Consider the following 21,888-nt stretch of genomic DNA (forward strand, 5'->3'; position numbering starts at 1 on the left):
TGACCTATTGGTGCTAGCTTCTAAATCATTTGGTCCCTAGCGGAGAGTTGTCTTATTTGCAATTATCATATATTCTTATGTGTAAATGAACCGCTATGCAGACGAATCCGGACCAATCAGTTCTTTCGAACAATGCTTTATGTAACATATCGATGGACAGACGTTCATTACAAATAACTAAAACAATTCTTTATAGTGAGTTGTTTTAAATTTCAAAATGTAGCGAAAAATTGAAATAGAAATTTAGCATAAGTATAGCGCATTAAATTAATTTTGTTAACTTGTGCTTTTGTTTTGCGACTTTTCAAAACTAGAGCAGATGTTTATGGCTAGCTATATAGTCACGACTCCGACATTCTCGTGGCAAGTGTTTTATCACAATTTATTAACTGGCTGTCTCGGTTCCGTCCATTCACTTTCATTGTATCCAAATTACAGCCTTTTAAAACCACTATAAATGTTGTCACTTATGAGATTACCAGGTTAATGTACTTTCCAATTCAAGAAATGGATATTTCCTGAAACAACTAGGAGCATTGTGTCAGATTATTCAGTCGTTATTGAATAATGAAAAAGGAAATATTTGAATACATTTTTAACGGTCGTCAGCATAATTCTGTACCAAATTACTCATGAAAAAGTAAACATAGGACAGAAGTGACCACGATGAATTTGTAATCAGAGCATTATTCGTTAGATCAATTCTATGCTAAAACTAGCATAATTAAAATAGGTGGTTCATGAATGTGACCATAGGCAGTATAAATAAAAAGAAATCGTTCAGTGAATATGTCGGAAATTCGAATTTTGAAAACGATTCCCTGCTAAAGGAGAGTACAAATAATGATTTGTTCAGTTATTGAGTAGGGTATATAATGTAACTTTAAAAAGGGCAAAGAAAAAAAGACAGAGATCTTTATGCATTTAGTCATTAATGGTGTATTTTGTAAATTTTGTTAAATGTCAATTGGTTTTTAAAACTATCTTATAAACACTACTAGCATAGTAAGATTAATTTCCTGTCATTTTCAAATAGTTTCGATTTTCCAGTAACGTTGATTATTATATTTGTAATTAATTTCTTTTCTTTTATGAATGTATCTCCTCCATCATTCATTCAAAGAACAATTTAGAATTTCTGATTAACAGATTAATTCTCCCTGAACTATACACCGGTCTTGCCCCTCTTGGAGTACATGCGATTCCTTCACTTTTTGTTTTAACCTTGATTTGTATCTTCTTGCCTTTAACTATTATCCATAAGTGTTTTTTGTTTTTGTTTTGTATATATTTAAAAAAGATTCTTTTTTAGATTTTTAGATGAATAATACAAATACTTGTAGGTTTTTTACCTTTTTAATTCGAAGGATAGAGCATCTTGAAATGAAACATAAAACGAGTTGACACTTTTGTAATGAACTGAAATCGCAAGCAAGGTCATTTATATGACCTTTAATTAACATGATTGGTACCTTCAGACCTAGCAGCCACGATACAATAAGTCGGGTTTTGGGATAAACAAAATTGTTGTTAAAATTCATTTACCGTACATTGTTTAAACAACATATTTGAGAATAGAAGCCGTGGGATAACCATCAGTTAGACCCAACCAAAAGTTATTTTTGTGCCGAGATCGGGCTACTGTCACGGTAAGAACATAAACGATACCAATTTTTCTGCACCCTGCACCATATGCGCATTTCAACAATCAATGTCTCTTCGGTTATGCTCGAGGCCAATTATCTGAAGTTACATGGACCATACAACGACAAATTTAAACTCATTTTTGCATTATTAAAGTTTAAACTGTTTTCTTATGAAAATGAATGTATGTCTGTGCGTTTGTTGGTCTTTCCGTATTGTTTTCTTTTGGCAATGATCCTTCACGTGCTGATTGTGATTGCCCTTATCGTATTCTAACCGAAGTTTTTTTCTGACTAAAAGGTATTTTTATGCGCAACCTTAAACTGCTGAATCTATTATTTCTTTTGTGTTAAACAAATACACTTAGGCCTAATATAAAAAATATTTACAGCTGTTTATTATTAAACTATTTGTTATCAGAATTCAAGTCAATACGTCATTAATTTTTCTAAGTCGCCATTGTTGAATTTTATTGATAACACCAGAATACCATGATTCCTTTAGTGTTGTCTTTTATAAAATAAATATTTACCTCCTACATTTGAGTATATGTAAATATCATCCTTACAATTTACTCCACGCGTCCCCGTGTGAAGCATCTCAAAATTAATTGATTTCTATAATATGCATTATTCAAAGTTCAAAGTGATATGAAGTATCTTCAAATATCAGACATTACGGAGTATAGAAGCACATACCGCATTGCATAATTCGATTTGCTGGTATAAAGTAAAGGACAAATTTGAAATGCAGTCAAACAAGAAAGATTGAAAAATCTGAACACGTTGACAAACATTTCAAATTTGATATTGAATTGACAATCACAGATTGCACTTGATAATTAGTTTTTGAATACAAGTGGGTACAAAGTAAACGACAAAATTCTATAAATGCATATTCAATTGAAACTCTTAACACCTAAGCAAACAAATTGGAAATAAATGGCGACTATTCAATTACAAATTATGCGATAGAATTACTTTTTTTTGTTAATATGTGGGCGCAGGATGAATGAAAAGTATTAAAATACAGAACAAAGGGAATATCAATATAAGCACTTTTGCAAACAAACTAAAAATTAGAAAATTGAAATATAATATTTCAATCTATATTTTATTTTAATTCATGTTTACTATAATTCCGGTTGCCTCCTCAAGTTTAATTATGGTTATGTTTTCATTTTAGTTGTTGATATCATGTATTATAAATACTTAAAGCATCAATCATCTTGTTTCGTTAGTGGTAAATGTACCGTTGGCTCCTTCGCATGATGTATCCATTTCTCAGTTGATTCTATATGCGCGTGTTTGTGAGGGCGTCTCGGAATCTTCTTCATTACCCAACCTTTTACAACAGGGTTATAGATATCGTAACAAGGTATAGGTACTAGTTCTTCCTTGATCCATTTCAAAGCAGGACCATTTGAAAAAAAAATATGCCAATGTTTTATGTAATCAATTATAGTATTACAGCTTCGTGTATCTACTTTTGGATTTTAACATTATTTGTGGCGTATTTTTATACGACCGCATAAATGTTTTGGGTTCGTATAATGCTATGATGTTGTCGTCGTCGTTGTCCGAAGACACATTTGGTTTCCGGACAATAACTTTTGTTTAAGTGAATAGATCTCTATGAAATTTTACCAGAAGGTTCAATACCACAAAAAAAAAGTTGGGATTGATTTTGGGGGTTTTGGTACCAACAGTTTAGGAATTAGGGACCAAAAAGGGGCAAAAAACAAGCATTTTTGTAGTTTCCGGAAAATAAATGGTGTGTAAGTGTATGGATCTCTCTGACATTGTACCACTAGATTCCATATCACAATGGGAAGGCTGAGATTGAGTTTTGGGGTAATTGCCCCAAACATGCAGGAATTAGGGACAAAAAAGGGGTGAAAAAACAAGCATTTTCTAGTTTCCAGACAATAACTTGTGTTTAAGTGTATGGATCTCTCCAAAATTGTACTACAAGGTTACATACTACAAAGGAAAGGCTGGGATTGAGTTTGGGGGTAATTACTCCAAAGGGGGAGGGGGGTTAAAAAAGTTTGGGGTTCCAACTTTTTTGGGGGCTCATACTTTTTTTCTTCAAAATTTTTGAAATCTTCAATTGCACAGTATTGCGCAATAGATTTTTAAGATCTTTGACCACATTTATTTTGTGTCAGAATCAATATATTATTTCAAAAAAATTGATCACAATCCAAATTCAGACAGTATCAACCTTGAATATTGTGTCCAAATTTGCCCCAACTGTTCAGGGTTTGACCTCTGCGGTCGTATCAGGCTGCGCTCAGCGAAGCATTTTATTGTACATGTTACCATCTTTTTGATGCTTAAAAACAACGATTTTGGTACATATTTGTAAAACTTTGAGTAACTATGAATAAAGACATTCTTCATCAAAACCAAAACTGTCGGCAGTAAAATTTTGTCTGTCTATCATTGGTAAAGGATAATTCTGTGGAAAATTTTACAAATACATGTAAAATGGGCTATATTGTATTATCTTCTTGTAAAATTGTTGGACTTATGTATTATTTAGACTCGTTGAAATTGAAGTTTTAAACAATTTTCTGATTTCGACTGCCATAAAGGAACAAATACAGAAAGCATTGCCAACACTCCTTGTCAAAAATTCTGCCAAATTTTATTATAGATATAGAAGTGTAAAAGAGAGGCGAAAGATACCAAAGGGACATTCAAACTCTTAAGTCGAAAATAAACTGACAACGCCATGACAAAAAAGAAAAAGACCAAAAGACAAACAACAGTACTCAAACACTACATACATGTAGAAAACTAAACACTGAGCAATACGAAACCCACCTAAAATCGGGGGTGCTCCGGAAGGCTAAGCAGATCCTGCTCCACATGAGGAACTCGTAGTTTTCACATATGTATGGTTCCAAGTGCAAGTATTTTATTAAGAGTTACATTTAACGTCTAAATATGTTCAAATTATTTACACATGTATGTCAATACATGTAATTGGATATCCTGCATTTATCATGCTTAACCATGAAATAAGTTTAAATCGCTGTCAGAATTCCCTCCTAAACTGTTGAAAGCTATACTGTGAATAAGATACACATAGTCGGGCTAATGCAGTATTTTGATTTTTCTATCTAAAAGAAAGCACGGATAAGAATTGTTTTCTGTATCTTTGTTTTTGTCTTAGAAGACTGTTTGTTAGAGGTTATAATTGAACTATTGTTGAGAAATCATTGCGTTTTTTATAAAGATCGATATCCTTTATACGTTTAAGCAGTTTGAAACTACTTAATTGTTTCATTTATTTCATTTTCTGTATTGACGTTTTGTACACAAATATACTCTTAGTATTGCACAAATAATGTGCAAACTGTTATCATAAAGTTGCTGCATGAAATTTAATCGGAAGTACAGCAGCTGAGATTAGAGTAATTAAAGGCATGACTTATCTTAAAACTAAGTAAATTAGGTTTGATTTCAATAGCAACAAAAATTCATTAAAATGGTATTATAAAGTACCTGTGTTCTTTTATCGATTGTAATACCAATATTATAGAGTAAAGTGAATTGTTTTAGCTGGTTATTCTTGAGCGTTCTTCTATGTGTCTTAATATTCAACTGATCAAGATTAATATGGTAAATACTGACACGTTATTGTTCCTGTTCTAACTCTGTAACCTTGTTATTGTCCGCTTTATTTACAACCTAAGATATCCATCATATTGAACATTGTACAATGGTTGCAAATTCTTTATTTATTGTTTTACAACTTGTCTAGACTCTGGGTAATTAGAGCTGGTAGACAGATTTTATTCTACACTCTTCTGCCTTTTGTAGGGGTTTTAGTTGTTGCGTTGCTCTTTTATTGGCGTATAATATCCATCATTCCCTTTCATCTTATATCGACATATGAAAATAAGTTCACTGATTGACATTAGGATGGCAGTTTATTAGTAACTTTTATGTTTTGAAAATACTTTCATCTTTCTGATATCAAGTATTGTGTGATTTAGTGAAGGTTATTCATTTCCACCAAAACACATTTCTCTAGTGAGTTATTCGCTTACAAAAAACTGAAATCTCTTGAAGCACTGAATATCCACATCAATAATTATAATTGAAAAAAAATTATATAAAACATGTTTCGGTATATGTGTACTTTTGTTCAAAAATGCGTTTCATTTGAACCAAAACTATTTTGTTTTACTCCGAAAAGAGATCATTTCTGCTAATATTTAGCCCGGTTTTGGCTATTATAATAATACTTTTTGTCCTTTTTGATTTGATCAGCTCTTCAATTCTTAAATAAGTTTTGGATTTTCAATTTTTTTGGCCTCGACATCACTGAATAGATATTAATTGTCAAAATGCGCATCTGGTGCAGTAAAATTGGTACTATGAATGTTATTATACTGGGAGGAAATGTATATTATGATTTAGCCATTGTTTGCTCTTTGAATTTGAAAATAATACATTATTTTGGGGGTATTTGTCTTTGTTTTCTTACCATCAGTTGTCGTGACCTTTGTTTTTGTTTCGGATTGTCTTATTTTTCTCTCTAGTACTTGGGAGCTGTGGCATTTTTAATGACAGAATAATATAACACTTTTAGTGTGAGATGTATATAGTTCCCTTTAGTTATAATGTATATTTTTTTTATTTTTTCTGCCCTTTTCTCATTCATTTTGTATTTTTTATCACATGTTTATTGGGTTAGGAAAAAAAGAAGAGAGTAAAAATAAATGTTTGTATGTTTTACTTTAACTTCTGGGATGAGTGATTAGGTCAGATGCAAAAAGGCAGTACTTGTAGTTTGCGGAAACATCTTCTCACTTGTCTATACGGTATGAATATATATTGGCCAAATGCGCAGTTCATAATTCTATTTTGCTGTATTTGTGTGCTGTCGTAAATTAAGTTTAGGTGTTCGTTGTTGTTCTATGGTTAACATGTCGAAATGTACTATTATATTATTTATTTGTGTATTTCTCTGTCCTGAGTGTTCTTTGTATTTATTTGTACTGTATTCCTGTCACGTAATGTTGTCATTTTAGCGGTATTTTTAACATTGCCATAAAAGCGGTAGGTTTGGATAGCCATAAAACCAGGTTCAACCCACCATTTTTTTTTAAATGTCCTGTACCAAGTCAGGAATATGGCAGTTGTTATGTAATAGCTCGTTTCTATGTATGTTGCATTGGCGTTTGTTTTTGTTGCACTTAAGTGTTTCTGTTGTTCCGTTGTTTCCTCTTATAGTTGATGTGTTTCCCTCGGTTTTAGTTTGTAACCCGGATTTGTTTTCTCTCAATCGATTTATGACTTTTAAACAGCGGTATACTACTGTTGCCTTTATGTATAAACTGTATACAATCAATTTTTCTTAATGTTGGATATAATTTGGGCCGCTTTGAACTGTACATTACACATACAAACAAATTTGCCAAAAAAGATATGATTTTCGTCAGCTTGACAAAACGGTATAAAAAAACTACTTCTATACAAAGCACAAAAATGTCAGCATTCACCTCAAGAGCTAACCAAACCTTTAAACAGACTTAATCAGAAGGGATATAGTTACGCTACTGTTGTCAGGTCATTAAAGATGGATTATTTTGGTATTAATATTGATTCACTCATATGGCCTATGCATCGGAAATAAACACATTGATTCTAAAACCAGTTGTAGGCATGATACAGGTTATGTTCTTCTCATATATTTCAATCAGTTTAACTGAGGTCTGGAGCTGGCATGTCAGTAACTGCTAGTAGTCCCTTGTAAATTTATGTATCATTGTAATTTTGCTTACTTTCTTTTGTTACCTATTCTGACATCAGACTCGGACTTCTTTTAAACTGAGTTTTGCTGTGCGTATTGCTGTGTGTTTGTTTATTCTACATTGGCTAGAGGTATAGGGGGAGGGTTGAGATCTCACAAAACATGTTGAACCCCGCCGCATTCTTGTGCCTGTCCCAAGTCAGGAGACTCTGGCCTTTGTTAGTCTTGTATGCTTTTTAATTTTAGTTCATTTATATGTTTTGGAGTTTAGTGTGACTTCCATTTTCACTGAACTAGTACACATTTTTGTTTAGGGGCCAGCTGAAGCCCGCCTCCGGGTGCAGGATTTTCTCGCTGTGTTGAAGATCCATTGGTGGCCTTCGGTTGTTTTCTGCTCTTTGGTCGGGTTGTTGTCTCTTTGACACATTCCCCATTTCCATTCTCAATTTTATAAAAATGAATTATGGTTTCAGGCCTAAGAAGAAATTATATGCAATATTCAGTACCATATAAACCAATCCTGATTACTATAAACGCAATTGAGCCTTGTAATAGAAATATGACACAATTTTCCATTGTAAGTTCAATAGCACAAATAACCTGTCATAGTTGTACGGAGCAACCTTTTTTGTGTCTTTGCCATGCCAAGTATACTTTCAATGTCCTATTCTTATATCATTGTCGGCTATAAAATGTTTCATTTTATGACAAAAAGATAAGATATATTCATGCCATATTATTCTCAAGATAACGTGATGATTGAACCTGGCATCATATGCTCTTGGAACATGCACCGTTCATTTTTTGTAATTTACTGACTTTATTTGTTGCCTAGCAAAAACTTGTTATTTGTACAACAACTTAAAAAGATCAGCCAATTCGCCACGTTATACTTAAATATTCAACTGTGTGATTACTATCCACATAAGACGTTATTATATAAACAACACATATATTTGCGAAAATGCCAACTCCTGTAAGTAACAGATAACAGCAGCTTACCGATGTTAAAAACTCGACAATTTAAACAGACTTGATAAAAGCCAAACAATTATAGAATAACATGATCTCCAAACGATGCGAAACAGTAGTTAACAATGTTAAAAACTCGATAATTTATTTTTATTACACAAACTTAGATAAAAGTTTAAACAACTATGGAATCGCATGAACTCGAAACGGAGTGGGCCCGGGGGAGCGTCTCCTGTTATGTATGCAGAATCTGCTTTGTGTATACAGACTCAGGCAATATGTTACGATATGGAATTTGAAACAATCGGTTAATCAATAGATCAGACCACAACCCTTATATTGATTAAGATATCCAAACGCCATTGGATGGAATGTTGCTACTGAGAAAAAGGAAGTTGACAAAAGAAAATCTGAAACCATCCGTTTTTCAGAACACTGAAAACAATCTAGATATAGAGCAAACTTTCTAGTTTCGTTAGTACCCTTAATTTAAAGTTTATTTAGATATTTGAGATGCAATTATTTGCTGAAATGTCGGATATTGAAAGACGGGACGTCATCAATATTTCTAAATATGAAATTAGAGAATCTTGCCAAGATGGTTTTTGTTTGCCTTTGAGGTTTTTATATATTCTGCTTCATATAAATGCAAACACAAATCGACCAATATTGTTAAACAATTAGAACTTATTGAAAAGCCGAAAATTTGTTACTTAATGAACCCACCAAACTCGACAAATTAATTTCGATAAAAAAAAAAGTTCAGCGTTTTTTTGTGATATGGTCCACGGTGTATTTGTTGTTGGAATCAGTGTAGTTTTCCATAAATATTTAAGAAAATTGTAATTATAATTCCCATTTTTGTAGAAAAATCACTGCTTGAAATGACCGATTGCAACTTATGATCAATGACAAACGTGACGATTTCAGCTTTCTCATCGTAAATTTTCCCTTTATCAGCAATAACTCACCCTCTGCTTCGTTGCATTGTGTTTATGCATATATCAACCGACATGTTACATCAATGCATTTTCACATTAAACGGACTTCATAAACAGGGAAGTGTTCTTGGCGCAAAACCTGTTCCAAGAGGATATGAGGAATAACGACTGAAATCGACACTACAGAAGTTTTACGGTCACCATCGCGAATTTGTTGACAGATAAGATGTGTCGGTGTCTCTACTCACGATATGCATGATTTTGCCGTCGTCGATGTTTGAATACTAGAGCAGTGGTCTGATCTGTACTTAAATGTTTCTTTCCTATTTCTATTGTGACATTTTAACCGATTGTCGGTTCTCGTGGCGGTAGATGCCTAGTCCGTAGACGCATCCAAGGTCATCCTCCATTTCAATTTCATGCCATTCCCAAAAGTTCTGGTTTTTATACGACTCCAAATTTTTGAGGTCGTATAATATTATGACGTTGCTAGCGTTGTCGTCGTCATCGTCGTCGTCCGAAGACATTTGGTTTCCAGATAATAACTTGAGATTAAGTGTATAGATCTCTTGTAAATTGTACCACTAGGCACAAGAAGGCTGGAATTGATTTAGGTGGTTATGGCCCAAACAGTTTAGGAATTAAGGGCCAAAAACCTAGGATTTTCTGGTTTCCGGACAATGACTTGAGTATAAGTCTATGGATCTCTATGAACCTATACCACAAGGTTTCAAGTAAAAAAGGAAGGTTGATTTTAGGGGTAATTGCTCTAACCGTTTAGGAAAGATGGGCCAAAAACAAAACTTTTCTAATGCTTTGTATGAATTGCTTACTTCTTGACTAATTTCAATGTGGTTCAATTCAAAGTCTTGAATTCTTGGGGTTCTTTAACATGCTGAATCTAACCGTGTATATAGATTTTGATTTGGGCCCAGTTTTTGAATTGGTCCACATAAAGGTCCGAAGGGTCCAAAATTAAACTTTGTTTGATATCATCAAAAATTGAAATATTGGTGTTGTTTGATATACCGAATCTAACTGTGTATTAAGATTTTTAGTTTTGGGACCGGTTTTCAAATTGGTCCACATTAAGATCGAAAGAGTCCAAAATTGTTTAGTTTATTTAGATATTTGAGATGCAAGCGTTTGCTGAAATGTGGGTTATTAAAAGATCAGATTCAGAGCTGTACAATTAATAGAATTTTTAAGTAGAGTCATCGTTTAAAATAGATATAGCATCAAATTTAATTTTAGAGAAGATATTATGTATAAATGTAGTATGAAATTGACTGTTCATTATTAAACATTTTGAAAAAAAATTTATGTAGGTTTCGTAGATTTTTCACAGAATGCATTAATGAGGAATGATATTTTAGAAATTGTTGTTTTCATTTTTTTTTTTTTTTTTTTTTTTTGAGAACATCGTGGTAGGTTTGTTTGTTATTCTGTATTAATTAATTTTCAAAATGCTATATATAGTTTTTTTCTGATAAAGAGAAATCTTAAAAACTTCATTGTCCATTAATGAATAAATAAATTAAATTCTTGGTGTCCTTGGATATGCTGAATCTAATCGTGTATTTAGATTTTGGATATTGGACCATAATAGGTAAAAGTCCAATTTCTAAATGTTCAGTTCTTTGACCACATTGATTCTGTGTCAGAAACCTATGCTGTGGCAATTATTTAATCTCAATCCAAATTCAGAGCTGTATCAAGATTGAATGTAGTGTTCATAATTTTCCCACATGTTAAGGGTTCGATCTCTGTGGTCGTATCAAGTTTCGACCCGCGGAACACATTTTGTTTATTTTGTTTGTGTATTCTTAATTGATTATGGACTAGATACGAATATTAATAAAAACAAACTCTCGCCTTCAATATATAAAGAAGATGTAACATATCTTTAAAGTGAGCAAGAGGAATAGTATTGCCACAGTAGTCAGAAATCAAATGTTTCGAGTTCTGCAAAATCGTTATGATTTGGATTAAGTACTTTGGAGTAGGTCTTTAGAATTCACATCTGATTATCATTACTGGTTGAGTTTACGCTAATACAATAGTTTAGAATGCAACCTTTTACTATAGAAAGAATAATAGCAAGATTTCAGAAAGACTTATAGTAGACGAGCCTGCTATATATATTTCTTCATAATTGTTTATTTTTTTAAGTTTTGATGTCGAATATATAGAAAGGATACTTTCATCGTCTCTTTAATGCTCATTCCAAAGTAGAGAATGAAAATGTTGGGATTTGATGAAACCGCACCACTCGTGAATGGTGAAGGTGTTTAAGAACTATTCTAAGAATTACTGTGAATTCCAAGTACTTTTGTTCTGCAATCTAAATAAGGATTTACATTTTTTTTAACCTTGTACCATTTTTTTTTCAAGAGGAATACTTAAAAAGTAAGTTTCAAGTATAGAACAAGGACTTTTGAAGCCTTAGTGTTCAAGACATGTGGATTAAATAAAGCAATAAAGCTATTCCTTAACGAGTCCTAATTTGTTTCATTCGAGAAAATGCACTTTAGATTACATTATATTGATCAATGTGTGCTGGAAATGTTATCTATATTGTATATCGATCTTATTTAATGTCATGAGCCCAGACAGAAGCGATAATTCGAAGCACAATGCGATTAAAGCCAAAATAAACTTTATTATACATCAATTTAGCTGTTAAACTATATAAGAGTTCAAACATTCTGTAATTATAATACTGGCACATCCTTTTACTACGCATGTGCTCTATAAAGTAAATGTTCACATTGCCGTCAGATTATGTACACATATTCGATAGCTTACGTTTGGCACAGTCCATGCAATACTTAGATTAAAAGATTTGGCAAATTCCTCATGACGGTTTTGTTAGAAAACACCTTTTCAAAATAACCTTTCGTTTCAAATTCTGTGTTTCTGCAGTAAATAAACATATGATTATTATGAATGCGCATGGTAGGTGTTGTTAATAGTGCACATGATTTAGGTTAAACAAAGTTGTCAAAATAACCTTTCAAACTTGTATGCTGTTGTAGTAAATAAAGATAATTATGATTATTGCAAGTGCGCATGAAAAGTGCTATATTTAGTGCACACGACATGTGTTTACTTTAATTATATTGATCAGGTTTTCTGAGAATTTTTTTGGGTTCAACATGTAAAGAGCATACAACGACTTAGACCCCGTTCACACTAGGACATTTAGATCGATTTAAACTAGATCGGTTCACTTTAGATCGGTTTAAGGGCTAATGTGAACGATTTGAATCGATCTTTAATCGGTCTAAACTAAAACACCAAAAGAGGTAGTTTAGTTTGAATCGATCTAAAGTAAACCGATCTAACTTTAAATGTGAACGCTAAGATCGGTTTAAACTAGTACGATTGAAACGAAAATAATTTATGCGCATGTTTAGCATGTTTAGTGGCAAAACTACACGTGTAATAACATAACATCCCTGTGTATATCGGTGGTTCGTTGTTTAATCCACATTTCTCTGTTATCAGAACTTTGTGTAAACATACGGGGAAAAAGTTGTCTTCGTCGTTGCATAAATTTTCGAAATCTGTGTCTTCTTTTCTTCTGTTGATTTTTTTCTTTTCAGATACCGCAGCATTTCTTCATGTTGTAACTTCTTTACTACAGTTTTTTTGTTTCAAAATTCATGAAAACTGCAAGAACACCAGTTTGAACTTGTGATTCAAGAGAAACAATAACTTCGTTCATTTTTTTAAGTGTGTGTATCAACACATAAATTTGATTAATTATTTCTATTTATACACAATGTTTACAGTTTTACGGGTAATTGGGTCAGATCGATTGCATTTTTACTTGTAGTGTGAACGCAGTGGTTCAGATTAGACCGACAGAGATCTTTATGATTAAACATAATGTGAACGCTAACTGGTTATATTTAGATCGATTCAAATTAGATCGATTAAAAAAAATGCTAGTGTGAACGGGGTCTAAGACCTAAACATATCAAGTCATACAAAATCAACTTTCGTAGGGAATGTTAGTTTTAGTAAAAACTAAGTATTTCAATATAATGTTGATCTTGTTTAGCAGGCACTAATTTTAATATTTCTTGAGTTTTTATTTTAACTTTGGCATTCAATATACTTGGCGATGATAAATGAAAAATGACTTGACACAAAATAAGTGTTATTTTTTTGTGTTTTCAAACGCTGCTTATCTTTTTTTCGAATAACATGTATTTAAATGTAGTCTAACACGTCCTTTTAACTTTTGGTTTTAAAAAGGAATATATTTCCGTGTGTCTATTAGAATAGAAGCAAACAAGTTTTATCGATTGCACAAATACATGTAATTTATTACAGTGTATATAATAGTATAACATTTTCTCATGGGTAAATAGTCCTTCTAGGCAAGATGCCAAACATGAAACTTGGACTATTAACTCTTCCCGGGAACAGTTCGTGCCCGATCTTCAGTTGTTAGTTGTTCAATATAGTTTTGCATTTGTATAATATTAAAAGGACTATTGTTTGAAGTTTTTTTTTGTTTGTATTTCTTTGCTACGGTGTCATCTGAAGCTTAAATTTTATAGCAATTTAGTATCTAATGATTCAACATTATAGTTCGAAAAGCGTTTCCTATTGACCTTTTATCTGAAATATGCAAAGTTTATCAACTATTCTGGAAGTGAACATGATTTGTATGTGCATTTTTCTAAATTTCCAGTGTATGAATTTTTCCTCATGCAAATTGGCCTTAGATTTTTTTGAGTCTTTTCTTTGTTTTTTTTTTTGCCCTATCATTTCATGAATACACGTCTCCTGAAGTATAGATTGCTCTTCGGCCTCCTACGCATGTTGACCCTGGGCGTTTATGATAAAAGTTATTCCGAAAATCGCATCATTGAATCGACAAGTCGATGTTCCGGAACCATATATTATGTCAGTAGTAGTATTCCTGCCAATGTATGTGTTTGTATCTGTTTCCCTCAGTTTTGGTTTGTGACCCGGATTTGTTTCAGTTAAATCGATTTATGACTACTGAATAGCGGTATACTACTATTGTCTTTTTTTTTGTATTTTTCAGGCCTTCACATTGTGCACTGTGCCACTCAACCCTTTCAAAATTGCCTTTATTCGATGTCAATGCTTAATGTATTAAAAAAAGTGTACATTTCATTCGTTGAATAGAACGGTAAATGTCCTCATGAATTGACGGAACATGTCTTACTTTTGAAAACATATATCTGACAGAATGGAAATATAAATTGAGACAAAACAAATGATTTTTAATTATGCCATTACTTAAATCTTAAACATTTTATGATAAAAATCAAGTCTTATTCGAAATAGACTTGTTACATAGAAAATGAAAACAACACGTTATAAATTTCATGCGTCCGACTCGCTTTTCTAGATTTACCTTCATCACGTACGCTCAAAGCCGAATATTTGAAAGCCAAGAACCGAAACAGCTGAAGAGCTATATAACTAAAAAGGACCTGAAAAATAGCCAAATCCATCGAAGGCCAACTTTGCTTGTTTACATCTGTTTTGCTTCTCTTTTAACCAACGGAAAGATTTTATATATTTTTTGGCACGCTATCAAAACAATAGTGTATTATACATATATTGTCCATGAATACCAAATTTGACATATTAGCATTGTTATGTCCTCTTTATCTTACTTTTCTATTTAATCAACGCCAGAAACTAAGCACAATAATACTATTTAAAAAGTGCATGATAAATGGCCATCTTATATCATCATTTCTTTGACAACATAAATGTGTATCCTTGTTTAGATAATGCCTCATTCCTCCATATTTTCTCAGCAATTGCACCGCTAAGATTACATGGTCATTATCGAAAATTACTTTCAATATAATATAAGCATGGAAGAGAGACATTGAAATATGGGGTGCTTAAAAAGACATGATCCTTAATGCAAGGTCATTTACACGTGATATGATGTAATGTGGCAAGTTTAAGGTTTTCGAATTGATAGTGTACTTCAAAAGTAGAAAAACTTAAGTGCAGAAACATGTTAGTAACAAACAGGCCTTAAGGATTTCTCGTTAAATGACAGATGTGTGTCCGTGTTGATTCCTTTCGGCATGATTCAATAATGTTATCCGTTGAAATGAAATTGACATTTGATTGACCTGATGTCTGTTTTGTTGCTGACATTTTCACGAATTCAATCTGTAAATTTTGTAACGGACTAAAAGACAATCACGTTATTAGAAATTTAATTCCTCTCTAAATCGCATTATATCAACTATAGAAAGACGCACGATTAAGTTTGTCGTGTGATTTGAGACATGATTTCAAACTCTGCATCGCAATTTGATTTTTTGTATCGTCAAAAAGGGTTTAATGTGTCTCACATTAACTTGATTGTGTTTTTGTTTTCTACCTTCCAACTACAGTACAAATATATAAGCTAGATTTCAGTCTTAGTTTTCTAGATTCCCTTGAAACAAAGAATGAATGTTGTGCTTTTGATCCTTGATCGAATTTTCTTTTAGGAAAGAATCATCCTTCCATTATTCATCTAATATGATGTTATTGTACAAATCAAATATGCATTCAGACAATGATACTGCAGTGAATAACAGACAGCTTTCCGGTAATGTCTATTTTGTATGCGATATAAATGAGGTTCGGTAGTGTCTGGTTTTCTGTTATTTACATTTTCTGATAATAACCGTTATGATTTCAAACAGATATTAATATATGTATGCTTAGAGATTATTTTCTCTGTCTGAATGTTTGGATGCTACGTTACTTGTAGTACGTTATCAGTAGTCCATTCTGACACTATTTAATTTTATTGGGGAAATTTTTTTCATATTGGTCTATGCTATTGCAAGCACTTATATATCTTCTGCTTTGATGAAAGAGGTTTATCTTTTGATATTTTGACAATAGTTCCTAAAAGAAATCTTTTGATTACATTAAATAAACTTCAATTCATGTAAAGGCAGTTTATAACGGTCTCACTCCTTTTGGAGTCATGCGATTCCATCATTTCTTTTCTTGATCATGATTTGCATCTTTTTGGTCGATTTTTGAGATTTGAACATCAGTAATCTACTGTTTCTTTTAGTTATAAGTATTTGACAAATGACAAACACTTAACATGTCTGTCCTTTACATTTAGTTTGTTCAAAGTAACATCATATTTTATACATAGAGTATCTCTAATTTCAATTAGACAAATATGAACTTGATAAAGTATAACTAAAATACCGAACTCCAAGGTAAATTCAAAAAGGGGACGTCCATAAAAACTTACAAATTCAAATGTTATCAACCAACGGAACTAGTCAAAACAGCTGTCATAATATTCCTGACTTTGAACAGGCATTTTTGGAAGAAAATGGTGTGTTAAATCTGGTTTTATAGCTAGCTTAACTTTCCAATTGTATGAGAGTTGGTTATAGTTCCGTTGTATTTTCAAACATGGGTGAGCAACCAAAACAGACATAATAAGTTAATATACCATATTTGGAACCAGCAACCAAAAATATGTAAACATACATCACAATTGACTAAAGAACTCAAACAAACATAAAAATAAATTAATAAAGACGCCAACAAAAAAGGTGGTATAGTTGATATTTATAAATTAATTTTGAAATAGTTATAGATCTAGAGCTGATTGTATATACATTTAATAAATGTTAGGTTGTAATCGATGTACGAGATTTGATCGGTGAATTACTGTAGCCTTAACCTTACCAATCTTGTTTCTAAATTGAAAGTATTCTTTCTGGTTCCAAGTACTAGTTTACAAAATGCCAAATGTATTTTCTAAAGGGATTCACCTCATTCCAAATACTGTTCATTACCATCTCATTTCAAAACTGTTATTTGATATCTCATTCCAAATAATGGTCGTGACCACCCTTTTCCAAATATTGTGCGTTACCCGCCTACTCCAAATACTCTGTCTTACCATCTTATTCCAAATAATGTATGTGACCACCTTATTCCAAGGACAGTTCTATCCGTCACCATCTTATTTCAGTGTTCATTCGTGGCCATCTTATGACTTATAATTGTCTGTGCGTGTTTTTTTTTTTCTTTTATCCATTGTGCTGTCTGCACCAGGATTACTCCAGTTTTTGATTGAGTTCATGTCGCTCAGTCTAGTTTTCTATGTTGACTTTTGTATACTGCTGCTTGTTTTAGGGGTATTATTTTTTGTCGTTTTTCGTTACTTTGCATGGCGTCTTCAATTTGTTAACGACTTGTGAGATTGTATTTCCCTTATCTCTTTTTTATTTAGATGTATAACATTGTAATTAATATATTCATATAATATATAATTTGATTATATTATGCTTGTTTTTAGTAGATAAAAGAAATGTTTTGAAAACTCATCCTTTTATAAACACTATGTTCCGATGAATAAAGAAAATAATTATTTGAACTTACATGTATTACCAAATGTATATACTATCAGCTACAAAACTATTACTTTCTGATTTATAAATAGAAGGATATTACTATCATAATTCTCCTCATCAAAGTTTTCAAAGAACTTTTATTTTGATTTGATTGTGTATCTTGAAATAGCTAAATATTTCACTACTAAATCGATTCCCATAAAGACTGCTTAATTTTTAACAATTTTAATATTCAAGTTCTAATTGTAGTCAATGAAAGTTAAATTATTAAACCGGTTCGATCTCTTTGCAGAGAATACTATATGAATTGAAGATAAATACATTTTTAGAATTCTCATTACAACTGTGTTTTAAGCCTGGCCCTTGTATCTCTTGTCAAGCAATCAATTACGTGCATAAAATATTTATAGTAAAAGCTTATAATAAATAGGTAATGCATCGTACGGTTCCAAACTTCATTAACAGTTCAAGCGAGGCCATCTCTCAAGTGACTGAAGTTGATTGTTACGGTCGTGCTAGAACTGCTCATCTCTTATAATAAAAACATGAAGCTATTATTTCACAGATGAAATATTGCCAATACTGATAAGTGATCAATGAAACCACCTGTATTTACATAATGGTATATTCCACATCGAGGCAATACTGTTCAAAGCACTCATTTCAGACATTAAATGAATTGATGATTACCGAAATACTATACTTATATTTACATCAGGATGTAAACTAAAACACAGTTATGTTATTATTGATGTCATAAAACCAGTAATTTGCATAGTAACACCTGTTTTTTTTTTTAAATTTGACAGCCGATCAATTGTTCAGTATTTCAAAATAATTGGATAATGGATTTTGGCAAGGACATAGCTAGAAAAGTCTACGGATTACTCTTCCCTTGATTAAAAAACTACCTATGTGTGTATGGTTTAAAAAGTGTGAATATATATCGCGCTTAAAAATTGCCAAAAACCTTGAGAAAGGAACCCGGATGTTTCGGATGATTATTTATAGACTTTTCCCGCCTTTAAGGAAACACCGTCTGTTCACAAAGGAAAAAGGTAAGCACGAAGAGTATATATTTTTTAGCCTTTAAAAAGTTCATATGATAATTTGATGTTAACTGTATCATTTTTTAATTAATATGTTTTTTTAAGTGTTTATTCATGAGCCATTAACATGAACTTCGGAAAATTATTTTTAAAAGCCATTAAGGAATGCATTATTATGGTTCCATAGGAAGCAATTAAATTTTCATTTTTATTAAATATTCAAGTAAAACAAATGTCCATTAATGCTGAAAAAAACCTTAATATCTATCATTAAAGGGGTTAATGAGCAGTAGGAACAAAGAAGACAAATTCTGATAATTTCAATTATGCTTCTGTATGATGTTAAGTATTTTAAGAATAATGGAAATAAAAATCATTACCCTAATACTGGTATTTAGTAGTAAACAATTTGAATGTCGTCAATTGTATTTCAAATGCGTAGAATCAATTGAAATAATTGTAAAAGAATTGTTATTAAATTAAGGAAAATTTTTCAGTTGTTAAAAGTAAAACTACAAAAATACCGAACTCCAAGGAAAATTCAAAACGGAAAGTCCCTGATCAAATGGCAAAATCAACAGCTCAAACACATCAAACGAATGGAAAACAACTGTCATGTTCCTGACTTGGTACAGGCATTTACTTATGTAGAAAATGGTAGATTTAACCTGGTTTTATTTGGCCTTTTTAACTCTTTTGATTCGAGCGTCACTGATGAATCTTTTGTAGACGATACGCTCGTCTGGCGTACAAAATTTCAATCCTGGTATCTTTGAGCTTTTTTATAGCTATCTAAACCTCTTACTTGTATGACAGTCGCATATAATTCCATCATATTGACAAAAAAGTGTGAGCAAATCAAAGACATAATAGGTAAAATTGTCAAAAATTGGGGTACAGCAGTCAACATTGTGATATAATCTTAAACACTATAAAACAAACAACTATGTCAACAAATGATTTTATGATAAAGACTAGAATAACGATGAACATATCCGAAAATTGAAAATCATGTTAATTCAGTTTTGTTCTCTGTAAATCCAAATCTATATTTTCCGGATATTTTGGTCGATTTGCTTTTGACAAAGGTGTTGACTGTTTTTCCGTGACTTTAGTTGTTTTGTTGCCTATTGGTATTTTCCATTCCCACTTTTATATCATCAGATAAAAGATTGCGAATGTCTGTGAGTTTCATCGACTATTTGCCAAAACTTAATCGAATCATCGTTTGATGTTTTACCTATATGATAGTTTTGATTATAAATAAAGCAAATAAAGATAAAGAAGTGTTTTCATCCCTTTGCATTTTCATTTAACTTATTTCCTAGAAAATTGTGACGTTTCGTTGTGATTGATATGCTTGATATTTGACGTCAGTTCAAAAACTTAGATTCTTGGCGAAAACCTTTAAGGAATGTATACACAAATGTTTGCGTTAGAATGCATTCGCAAAACCTAGCCTTGACGCCATTGGTAGTTAACTTATCTGAATTGCAAAAGACACAACATAAACCCTGCATGAAACAAGTCATGAAACAGCTGAGCCATATTTGCACTTAAACGTAAATTATTGATATTTTCAATTAAGAATGAACGAGTTAAAACAGAATTAAGTGAACAATGTCATTTCAGTCACTAAACAAACACATAACTTGATACGCAATACAAAGGCATTATATCTTGAGTTTGCGCAGACACTGTCAATATTGGATTTAATTTAATTCGATTCTTTCAATTCTTTTCATACTGTCAGTGTAAAAGAGTGAGGTTTCATTATGATTTTTACTTTGTTTTAAATATATATATTTGTATTAAATTAATATTAAGATCGATTTTGTTAGATATGGTGATCAATTTATTTGGCAATCGCCAATGGCAGTCAGCAGGGTTTAAGAACATCTGTTGTTCGACCTGTTAGTCAAATGCGTTTTGTTAAAATAGACTTTTTCACTTTTTTTGGTCTTTTGGAAATTGTTGTTTGTGCTGTATTTAGACCCCTCTACCAAGAAATTTGTTTTACATGCACACGTATAAAAATTGCGGTTTTTATCCAACGCAATCATAGGTTTGAACGTTGTTTTCAATTTAGACTTTTATATATATATATATATTTATATGCATGCACTTTAAGGGAAAGACAGAAATAAATATTTGCACAGCTTTCAAATTGATGGATTATTAATACTGCAAACACATAAAAAACGAAGCCTCAAAAAAGAGTGTGAAAACTTCATTTTCAGTATAAGGAAACTAGGTCAAGGGAGTTAAGACAACTGACTAGAGTCTCACATTAAAAAAATATAACTATATTTAATTGGAACCAAACTGGCAGTAAAGAAAACCATTCAGAGGCAAGATGGAATTAATAAAACTGACAAACGTTCATTTTTATAATGACATGTTTCGATTATTTATTGTAGATGATTAAAGGAAAGGGAAGCATGTATAGGTTTTTTCTTTAGGAAAATGATCAATATAAAAAAAAACTTTTTGTATTATTGTTAATTTAGTTTTATATGGATGGATTTTTTTTTACAATATGACAAAACATTTGCAGAATTTTGTTTTAGGTATGCTATTTGTTTAAGGTATTCTATTTGTCATTAATCTGTAACTGAATTATGAGATAAATGAAAGATTGCTTGTATATTACTTTCCCCAAACAAGCACCAAAAGAAACACTCTCCTCTCAAGCGGAATGGCGAAATGCAAAGACATTATATTTAAAACCAAGCCGTAAACTGTTTCTTACATGCATAATACTTAACTCAGAATGCATTCAAACTGCCCAGGTCATGATAAAATATATAAATCAACAACGTACCAAATTTGCTGCTTTCAAGCATTTTCGTGGATATTCTTAAATATTTTCCGCATAAACAAATATAATCGAAAAACGCTTCTAACCTAGCAAACTCAAAACCTTTGTCAGACATGCTCACATGCATATAGCCTTGAAAACAAAATAAATTTATTTGTCTCTAGCTACATTTACGAAACCAGAATCTTTCAAAAGAGTTTTCAACCTCGTCTAATGTATTTGTTCCTGAGGGAGTTAAAACTATACAAATCACGATGAGACAAAACTATGAATTATTAAACGGTATATAA

General features: G+C 31.8%; 1 protein-coding gene across 5 annotated transcripts in view; it reads left to right on the top strand.

The window, feature by feature from the left end:
* The window catches only part of LOC127735472 (Kv channel-interacting protein 4-like), a 219,095-nt gene that overhangs the window by 169,784 nt on the left and 27,423 nt on the right, over positions 1–21,888 (top strand). Inside the window, exon 1 of one of the 5 annotated variants that reach the window (XM_052245639.1) lies at positions 18,363–18,786. The exons of the other annotated variants lie outside the window; for them this stretch is intronic. Coding sequence (XP_052101599.1) covers positions 18,642–18,786 — 145 coding nt within the window. The 5' untranslated portion in view covers positions 18,363–18,641. Of the gene's footprint in view, positions 1–18,362; positions 18,787–21,888 lie in introns of those variants that run through there. 5 annotated transcript variants of the gene reach the window in all.

This window comes from Mytilus californianus, unplaced genomic scaffold (assembly GCF_021869535.1).
Source record: "Mytilus californianus isolate M0D057914Y unplaced genomic scaffold, xbMytCali1.0.p SCAF_3, whole genome shotgun sequence".
Taxonomy (NCBI): domain Eukaryota; kingdom Metazoa; phylum Mollusca; class Bivalvia; order Mytilida; family Mytilidae; genus Mytilus; species Mytilus californianus.